This window comes from Pangasianodon hypophthalmus, chromosome 20 (genome assembly GCF_027358585.1).
Source record: "Pangasianodon hypophthalmus isolate fPanHyp1 chromosome 20, fPanHyp1.pri, whole genome shotgun sequence".
NCBI classification, from domain to species: Eukaryota; Metazoa; Chordata; class Actinopteri; order Siluriformes; family Pangasiidae; genus Pangasianodon; species Pangasianodon hypophthalmus.
In genome coordinates, this window is record NC_069729.1 from 20,160,016 (window position 1) to 20,171,014 (window position 10,999).

Below are 10,999 nucleotides of genomic sequence, written 5' to 3' on the forward strand. Positions count from 1 at the left end.
TTATTGAAACAAGAACCATAAACGAAAACACTGGATATAAAGTAAAAACAGGCAGACTATGATCAAGGCTGTGGAACACACAACAACATATATGCATGACAATGACAAAAGCTTGACAATGAAACATACAGAGACCAGGGCTTAAGTAGGGGTGCTGATTGGGGGTAATACAGAACAGGTGTGAGTGCTCAGTGAGATATGTAACAAGGTCATGTGACATGCATAGCCAAGCACTGATTTCAGCATAACCATGCCAATGATAAAGTGACTCCCTTTTGTGTAGTTTTTTTAAAAAAATTAAAACATGAATAAAAATAGCCCTACTTCATTTTTGTATTCAGAATATTTATTGTTGTATTTCATTACAGCCCAACCTTGACCATCTTCACTGTGAAAAAATGACATGAAATGAAAAAGACCTGAACTGAAAACGAGGACCCTTTTCAAATAACGCCAAGGTCCGAAATCCCCCACGTATCGGTTATTTAATTAAGCTATCCATTATCTGAATGTGCCTTACAGTACAGTGCTCACCAACCAATCATACAAAAACAAATGTTGACATATTTAAATTTTCAATCTGATGTTATTTGTCAGTCGGGACAAACATTCACAAGCAAACATACAAGACAACGAAAAAGCATGAAATGCTGGCTTTGACGATCGTGTATACACCACTGTAGAAGATTTTTAGTCAGCTGAATTTGTTATTTCTTACAACAATTATCATGCCTGCTTTGCATTTTGATGTTCATACATTTTCCCTACATACCAGTACAAATACAAATTACAAGTACAAATGCACAAATTACAAGTACAAATACACATCACAGTAGCAAATACACCAGAAATGTCTTAAATTAAATATTCTTTTGCTAAAATTGGGTTAAACTTACCATGCAGTGTTGCTGGTATCAGAAGTATTACAGTCAATAGGATTGCAGTATGGAGTGTTGATTTATTTCTCCAAATCACTCCTACAAAACTTCCCATTGTCATTGAATTGGATTGATGGTGCTTAGAAAAATGAACAGTTATCTCATTTAAGTGTTGTTTCTATTTTCTCCCCATTTGTATCATCAGGCTTTGGAAGGAATAAAAGGAGACTTCATATCTCTCCAGTCCACCAGATAATGAAGTGATGAGTACTGTATGTTCTGTATGTCATCAAATGGTTGAGAAAGGTAACAGTCACACCTTGAGTAAACCACTGTAATGTGAACGAGTGTAGAGCGATCACACCCCCATGAAACGTAACTCAATCAAAGAGTTAATAAATAAACTGCTATAAAAATCCAGCCAGGTTTTTTTTTTTTTTTTTTAATAAAAAAACCATAAGATGTTCTGGATCAAATCTCAAAATTATCCAAACTAAAATATATTTTATTCATTCATTCATCTTCAGTAAGAGCTTGGTCAGGGTCAAGGTGGATCTGGAGATAATCAGACAGTCATTCTCAACAAAGGGCAGTTTAAAGCCATTAATCTGCCTACTGGCATGTGTTTCAGAGGTAGAAAGAAATGCAGAGGAATCTCATACAAATCCGAACTCAGGGGACCCTGGAGCTGTCAGGCAGCAATGATACTGGAAATAAGTCATTTAGATGGCAGGAGAGGTGTATCTTGGAAATAGTGCTGTAACAAGTTTTACTTGTGTGTTGCTAGTCCTTAAATGTCTGAAATATAACCTCTTAATTCTCTTGTTGCATGTATAACGCATCTCAAAAAACGAGTAATTGATCGTAAAATCTAAATCTTAAGTACACTTAAGGTTACTGTCTTTTAATATTATCTTGGCTGTTTTGATACACTTGTGTCAAAACACTCTTAAATGCTATAACACACTGTAACCAAAGTTGCGAGCGGGGAACTGAAGAAACGTCGGCCCACGCGCACCATATGGCTGGTCTGAGGGATCATATATAATTTGTATAGAAAATCTTAGTTCAGTGTTATGATCACATATTGACTTGTATCATATCACATGGAAGTCTGTGGTTTACAGGGGTAAAACATTTCCATGCACTTATCACTAGAGGCACTATTTCAAACAGAGAAGTCAGTTTATGACACTCGAGATTTCGGTTCTATAAATGGACATTTACTCAGAACCCATAAATGACTGCGTTAGGCAAACATAGAGAAACACGAAGTCATACTATTGACCAAAGTTATAACACCCACACCTCTGTTTGCTATATTGATAGTGATCTGCATATGGATCTTGACTAAGACAGAGAAAAAAATCTCCTGGTAACCGTTGTCTTATTTATATTAAACAACAAACCATCAACCTCCTTCATATCAACATCTCATGAAACTTTTCATAAGAGGGGAGTGAACCCGTAAAGTGGGGAGGAGACGCTTTCTGTAGAATATTTAGTATGAATATAACAAAACTCCATCAGATACCTGGCACTGAAACTAAAGCTGCTTTGAAAAGATTTTTTTAAAATGATATATGGATAATATGTGGGACAAAAACACAACATTTTTATTTTCTCACAAAAGCTCTTCACATTTTGATGAGATTTATTAGCATTACTGTTCAGTTTAACTGAAACTTAAAAAAAAACAAAAAAAACATTAGGCCATCAAGACGAGTCACAGCCTCCACAGTCTCTCATTATATCAAGTGAGTGTAAGCAGAGTTCTTTTTAAAATGATGATGGAAAAGAAAGAAGGTTGTTTTAGGCATTAATAGTAAATGCTACTGTTCTGCCTGCTTTTCTTCTTCATCTTCCTCCTCGGTTTTCACTTCCTGTTTCAAAGCTGCTGCTTTCCGCCGTTCTGCCTCTGTTATCGTCATGGGATGCAGCGGGAAAAATCCAGCCAGTCCTGAAATATATGAAATGGAAACAAACTATTAAACATTGTCATTTCAGAAATGAATAGAGTTCCTAAATAGATGCACTGACCCAAAAGTTTGGCCACGGGTTTGGTGGGATGAGCTCCACATCCCATCCAGTACTTGATTCTGTCGTAGTTGAAGCTGACGAGCTTCTCGTTGTAGATGTTGGGGAGAGGGTCGTATGATCCCAGCTGCTCGATGTATTTGCCATCTCGTGCCCTTTTGTTGTAGGCAGCCACTATACGGTAAAACGGTCTGTTGGTGGCGCCACCAAGCGCCAGGCGGATAACCACATGACCTCCGTGGTACTTTTTCAGTAATAATGATGCTGTTGTGAACAAACAAACACAGCCCATGGTTTCACGATTCAGGTTTCATAGATGTAATATAAAACATAATTGCACAGATTTCTGCAAATATTTTGGGGAAACTTTTCAATAACTTACGAAAGATACTTTTAACTTCTACATGCTTTGATTTTATTAAATCATGAATATTATGATAGCATCATATTCTGTCAGGGGGCATCAGGGAAAACTTCCCACAGCTCATAATCACTCATAATTAGTTTAGAAACATTAAACTTGTGCAATTTCAGCATGGTCTCACACTTGCAAATTCATTACAAATCAAGTCCCGTGATAAAATGATGCAAAGGTTACACACATTTAAAACAACTTTCAGATTGGATATTTATTTTGAGCATTTATTTATGGTGAGAATTAAACATCACTTAAATTTAAGGTTTAATTTCTGAACACACCTAATTCATTAGTTAAGAACACACTTATAATTCATCTATGAACCTGTATTTGGCTACTGCAGTGTGTTCAACGCTTAGAGACAAATAGACAAATGTTAGAAATTCTCATCACAAACTATTTAGAACGTTAATCACTTTAAATGTTTTATGATATTCATGATTTTGATAGAAAATAAATACTTACACAGATGGACCATCGTTCTGTTTTAGTCCTATAAAAAAACAAGAGGTGGAAAAAAAAATCATTCTCAAGACATTTATGGAAATGACTTCATGATTTCTGTGGAAATGATTTCACAATTTGCAGAAGTCATAACAATAAAATAAATGCTGTCTATAAATCTTCTTCCACGAATAATATAAACAAGCCTGCTAACTGGTGCATGCTAAATACCCACTTAGCCACCTAGCTAACTTTCTCATCTCAAAAATTTCATTTCTCACCTCAAAAATATCGATTCACTTTGTATATAGGCTTGAAATTGTATCTTTTTCACGAGAAATTACGATCCGCTTCCTAAAATCACCACCGACATCAGCAACATGACATTTGCAAGGGCGCCGCCATGTTTTCTTTGTAACCGGAAGTTGAATTTCATTTCACCTGCAGTTCCACGGATTGTCCACCGGATGGCGACAATGTACTGTTTTTACACGACCACTACAGCGACACTTCAATGTCATCTGAAAATATTAATTTTGTAAGGAAAAATAAATACATGATTATAATTTTAGAAAGATTAGAAATATAGCAATTGTTTATGTTACATTTTTAAAATTATTTTTTATATTAATTTTTTTATATTTATATTTTTAAACCATACCTTGTCATGTCCCTGATTATTGTTTACTCAAAGAAGCTCACATTGAGGTACCTATTATGTGAAGGCAAAGCTATAAATCACACAAAAATAGGATTTTGTAGGAAAACAATAGAGCAGTACGGCCTATTATTACACTACACTTTCAGAGAAAGAACAAAAAAGCTACATGGCAAACCAAATGCATCCTACATGGTGAATCGGCTGAGCATTATCATCTCAGAGTGGCCATTTATTCCACTTGTGGCAGAATCATGTGTGACAGGTCTGTTAGTGATGCTCAGATGACCGGATGATGCAGCTGAGAAGAGGAAAAGCACCATTTTGACAGAACACATGAGGGGGGAAATTATGAGTATTATTATTATTATGCCTTCCTAATTACTTTTTAGATGATTGTGGATGATTTATTCGTACCTCAGGGAACCAGGACATGGTTAAAGGCAACAGCGGAATTCCTGCGGACTGTGAAAAAATATAATGTGATTTCAAGAATGACATTTATTTAAAATAGTCCTTGAGGGTGTCAGTAATTTTGGTACTTTTTTTTTTTTTTTTTTTTGATAGAAGAAATAAAACACTCCATGGCATGCTGTTATAGGAAAATAATCAACTACGGGTTGGTGTGATTATTTACTAAAATTTCTTATAGAAACAACGAGAGCATTAATACAAACCTGTGATTTGCAACTGTCAGAGCTGCTGTTATAGAAATTAATCCTTAAAACTCTCTGAAACAATCAGATGATGTGATATAAGATTATAAATATATGAGGTAGCTTTCCAAAAAATAATACTAATAACAATAAAATGCAAGCCAAAATTCTTGAAAAAAAAAATCCTTCTGCCCAAATCCTGATAAAATATAAAAACTAAAATCGAAACTGTTATAAAAGGTAAAACTGTTGCTTTTATTTAAAATAAATCTGACAATAACAACAAAGAAATAATATATATTTTGTTACTAATGCAGACTGTACAGTACAGTTTGCTCTTCTCAAATTATTCTGAATCATTATTTTATTATTCTTTTATCTAACAATTTGTTTTTTTTATAATTTTGCCATTTGATGATGAGAAATAAAAAAATAGATGAGCTATAAAAGGTGAGGGGACATGAGGTTAAAGGTCAGCAGTGACCTAAAACATGCGTTTAAGAGTTAAACGATGACTCTGTGAGACACGTTTGTGGTTTATTGGCTTGTAACAGATCCTCCATTTAAACTAGTGATCACTGTTGGTCCCTTGATCAGGATCCTTCACCCTGAACTGCTCGACTCTGTGCTTCGGTTAGATACCAGGCCACTTCGACTAAAAGCATCTGCTAACCAAATAAACATAGATGAAGAGAATAAAGTGATTGTCCTAAAAGAAAAGTGTCTGTCTAAATTAGCTTCAGCAAACTTCACCACAGAATCACAGAGTACGAACACTGACCTGAGGTTTGTTCTGTGCGTCTAATCATTAGGATATGAAGTCAAGTTCTGATTTTTAGATGAATAAATATAATTAGGTATCAATTAGTAAAATATACAGGCTACAATATCCTCCAGAACTATTGGCACCTTTCATAAAAATGAGCAAATTGATCACATAAAATAAAATTCAAGTCAAACAACGGGAGAATTTTTTTTATCTTTGTTCTAACTAAAAAAAATCATTCTCATCATTTCTCACTATTCCTCATTCTGATTGGTCAGAAGGTGTGGATTAATTCCATAACAGCAGCTCTGTCAGTATTAATGTGGTGATTTTTGTTTCTGTAAGAAGACATTTAATTTAAGGTTTAATTTATGGAAGGAGTCTCCAGTGTCAGCACTTTGTAACAGTCAGTAACTTTTCCTACATCTTCAGGACACAGTTTACTCTTTTTGCGGTTTCTCAGTAACATGAAAAGCTGAAACATTAAATGCAACAATAAAAGGATAAAAATTATGACATGTTCTTTAATAAATAATAATAAAAATCTAATCATTTTTTAAATGATTTATTATGTATTCATTGTAGTTTTGTGGATGTTCCATAACAGTAAATCTAAGTATAAATGGATAAATGATATGACGTATGTTTCATTAATAAATAAAAAATTGTAGCATTGGTGGATCGCTGTGGTATAAGAGAAATAAAACACATATGATGTGCTACGGGATAATGATCAACGATAAGATGGTAATGGTAACTCCACTTCATCATACTACCCCATCGTTGAATATTTTCCTATAACAGAACCACACCCTGTGTTTTATTCTTTTCTAAGCTTATGGTGGCTGTGTGTATACTTATATTAAGTTCATTGTACTAATTTTAAAAAAAAATGGAGGTAATTCGAGGATTTTAATCATCATATAGATGTCAGCTGTATAACAAAATACCAAGATGCGTTGACATCCTAATTTCTTTCTATCACTCTATCACTGTTCCGCTCTACTTTCGCATTTGTAATAACATTTAAGAACCAATTTCTTACACACCTAGCCTCATGCAGTTTAAGTCATTTTGCCTGAAGAGACGTAGATGGAATCAGTGCGCTTGTGTTTATATGCGTAGACGTGGCCTGGAGGTGCGCAGAAACAAATCACCAATCACCCTTATCCACTTTAAAAGGCTTTATGCACTTAAAAGGCCTTTTTGAGCCAGCCAGATTGGATGAGCACTCGCTTTTAAGATGTACACTTTGAGCTCTACGGCCGTCCAGACAGCTCCAGCAGATGATAGTCATACTTCATTAGAGGAAAGAGCCCTTGGCCCTGCATGTGAGGAGGACACTTAACTCTCCCCGGGTCACACTCCTGAGAGCAGGAGGAGATTGTGAGGTCAGGGTACTGTTTATCAGGAAGAGCCGTGTTCTAGATCGCTTCATCTTTAAATGCTTAGAGAGAAGAATGAGCACTTTGTGTTAAAGTTGTGCATGTGTAGTAGCGTTAATAACACCGAAGCGTCTTGCAAGGTGAGGAGACAACAACGTAAACATTCTGATAAATGATAAAGGTGTAGCAGCACTTTCACTGATGTCATTTACTGATAAAACGATTTTTTTTAAAGAATTGTCTCAATTTTTGAGGAAAATTGCCATTTAAACCTCTTGCAAGGACTTCAAAAGGAGTAATCAGGAACTCAGCGGGGACTTAATTCGGGTCAGTGGATCTTGATACCAGTGTAATTTCCATGCAATACTGGTCAGAACAGGAAAATTGTGTCTAGTGTAGTTTTACTGTCTAGCTACACTCTTAGAACATTTACATCATTACATTATGTACGTATCACTTATCCAAGTAGAACCATTTTAGGAGACTAAGAACTTTTAATTATCCAATGAACCTTTAAAAACCTTTAAAGTGTACCAAGTACCACGATACCTGAATGTTAAATGCCCGACAGATTCTAGTTATTAAGAAGAAAATATCAGTCTGCTGTGGAGCATATAAATCATTTTTATTCGCGTATACAAGATTTATCATGCTGGTACTCAAAATGTAGTAATGTTCTTTGGATGTTCCTCAGCAGAACCCTTAAAGTATTTATGTAGAACCCTGTTTTCCTATCTGAAAGGGTTTCAAATTGAACTATTTCAGAATGCTAAGATTGCGCAACTGTCCACTGAACCCTTAAAGCACCAAACACCAAGAAGTTAAACTCCTGACAGGTTCTAAGAAAATAAAGAGCAATTACATTAGAGTTTGTTCCAGGCATTTAATACACCAGTTAATACATCCATTCTTGGATAAAGGGTTCTTTAAGGGACTCGTGCATGCTTTTTAGAAAGCTAAGAGCCAGTATCTATACAAAGAACCTTTTGAAGAACCATATTTCTTTTAATATACATGTGTAAATTTCTGGATGAGCAAAAAAATTAGGTCTTTGAGGGTTTGTTGGATAATTACAGGTTCTTAGTTTTGGGAAAAGGGTTCTACTAAAAGCTTTTCTGATGGGAAAACACTTAGCTGTAGGGTTCTACAAAGAACCTTTGAAGGACAACCAAAGAGCCCTTACAAGTTTTAAATTATCTAAGAGTGTAGAAATCGTACCGTGTTTCAGTGGTTTAACGTTTGTTTGATTTGAACATGTATGTTTTTTATGTTTACGGTTATGTTTAAAGGGGTTCTTAAAGGGTTCTTTAATGTTTCATTGGATAATTAAGGGTTCCTAAAACTTGAAACCTGTTCTGATTGGATAACTTCTCGTTTTAGGGTTCTACAAAGCACAAAAGACAACTGGTGAATACTTTAGGGTTTTAAATTTTCCAAGAATGTATCATGTATCTGAACACGTTTCAGTGGTGGAATTTATGTGAATATGAAAAATATTACCATTAATGATTGTATTATTATATTATTATTAACAGACAATAAATAGTGGTCATATAAAAGCACTGTTAAGAAACAAGAAACAAGTAAAAATGACTTGACTGAATTTATAAATTCTTAATTCAGATTTAATAAAAAGTATTAATGAAACAGAATGTATTTCCACTTTAGTTATATACAGGAATGATTGCTGTATATTCATAGATGTATTTAATATAACCGAGCTGCATGCTTTTTCTAATCCATGATGGTGTTCTTGATGATTAATATAACTTGAAGATACTCAAGCACATAACTGATGACATTTTTTACAGGCAGTAGGTTAAAATCTTTGGCTTATGCCAACAGAAATTCTAGGGTTTATATTTCAAACCATAACTACAAATATTTTCATTTTATTCTCAATAAAACAGCTTGCCAAAACATTTTTCAAATTTCTGTGTTTAAGCTTTGGCCTGATTCTATCATGCATTTTAATTTATTTTGTGTGCACTTGGAGATATTGGAATATTTCTCTTTCTTGATGAACTAAGCTCATAACCGTAATTAAAAGTCTTGATATATTTACAGACAAATGAATCTTCCTTACACAAAATCCAGCTTGAAATATTTTAAAGCTGAAATTATTCTGACAAATTTTAAGCACTGAAATTATTCCTGAATTACATTTCCTATGTACAAAAGACAAGCCAGGCATTGACTGATCTCCTCTTTCACTGTTTTATAAAGATGTGTATCTCTGACCTCCCTGTCTCTAATGAAAGTGTGAAGCCTAACAAGCAGCAGCTCTCTCCTACTACATGACATCTTACACCCTCTCTCTCTGGCCTCCCGAATAAAATAATTCTGCCAAGGAAGCAATAACACATTGACATAATTCTCAGCAGATGTGAGCGTGCCTCGGCAAGTTAACAAGGTCCACGGGGAGGGCCGAGAGCCGCCGCTATAGCAGTGTGAGCTGGTGGGCTGGGAAGAGATGAGATGGACCATGGAGATTTGGGAACAGTTCTGGAGTTCACTCAGGTACCTGGCACATAGTGTTAACTTTGATTGTAACTTTAATTGTGAGTCGACCTTGTGGAACCTTTTGGGCTTTTTTTTTTTTTTTTTCGACTGTTGATCCTGTGAGCGTAAATTGATTTAATACTCAAGGAAGGAAACATTAGAGAAGGAATGTGATGCTGTGTAAGTCATTCCATGCTTGTGTTATTCATAAGGTACCCTATATATTAACCATAAGCTTTGTTATTCTTTAGCCATAAGCTTTGAAAAGAGGTGCTAATATTTAGTTTCCCTCTAACTTTCCATTCAAATTATAAATGTAAACACCTGCATAGACTTTTTATACCTTTCGTGTATGTAGTGTATCTTTAAAGCTTTACTCTGAAAGGTAATTACAGTCCAAACTGTACACTATTTCCACATTTTCATGTTAAGGATACATATTAAAGGTAGAAAAGGTAAAGGTAGCACTCAAACAACAAGGTAACGTACAGTTTAACACCCTTAACTACATGTGTGTACATGTGTAGTGTTTATGAGAACACTGTGGCTCGTCATACACTCTCTTGTCCCTCTGGAGGAACCCTTAGAGGTTCCTGTGAACCATATTACAGAGTGTTTCCCTATTAGAAAGGTTTCCAAGTAGAACCTTTTTGTAAGAACCCTTAATTATCCCGTGAACCCTTAAATCACCCTTTTTCTAAAAGCCAGTTTAAATAAGTGTTTGAGGTGTTAGGAAGAACATAATGACTAATAATTTGGAGTTTGCACTTAAAACATATACTCTTAGAAAAAAGGGGTTTCTTTAAAGGTTCTTTAATTGAATAGTAATAATAATAATAATAATAATAATAATAATAATAATAATAATAATAACCTTTTAAGAACCCTTAATTATACAAAGAACCATTTTTCAATTAATGTGTGTATGTGGAATTGTATGTATGAGCAGGAATATGATATTTTGTTATTAGATTATTCATGTCTTTGTGTGTCTAGTTGTATTAGTCAGTGGTGTTAAATGGAGGGGCCTCATCCTTCAAATAAACACATTCAGTCCCTTTTAGTGTGCTCTAACAATTACTCTTCTCTAAATTAGGCTACATTGCCTAAATTATGTCGTTTTTTATAGCTTTTAATAATGTTTTGTGTTTTTTTCTATATGTACAAAAAACACATATATAGCATTACTGCTGTGGTAATGCTATCAATGTTCATAATCTATATAAACTGGTATAATAGTAATTTGAATAAATTA

General features: G+C 34.5%; 1 protein-coding gene across 1 annotated transcript; it reads right to left on the reverse strand.

The window, feature by feature from the left end:
* Positions 1 to 2,471: 2,471 nt before the first annotated feature.
* Positions 2,472 to 4,207, reverse strand: mrps16 (mitochondrial ribosomal protein S16). The gene is made up of 4 exons (XM_026932770.3): positions 4,059 to 4,207; positions 3,799 to 3,826; positions 2,919 to 3,179; positions 2,472 to 2,838 (listed from the first exon to the last, which is right to left on the reverse strand). The coding sequence occupies exons 2-4, from the start codon at positions 3,809 to 3,811 to the stop codon at positions 2,711 to 2,713; spliced, it is 402 nt and encodes a 133-aa protein (XP_026788571.1). The 5' UTR covers positions 3,812 to 3,826; positions 4,059 to 4,207; the 3' UTR covers positions 2,472 to 2,710.
* Positions 4,208 to 10,999: the final 6,792 nt, after the last annotated feature.

What these genes read in the sequence shown, in the direction of transcription:
- mrps16 (XM_026932770.3), bottom strand. An exon ending in ACCCGTGGCCAAACTTTTGG is followed by an intron (nt 2,839 to 2,918) that starts GTCAGTGCATCT and finishes CATATATTTCAG; the next exon opens with GACTGGCTGGATTTTTCCCG.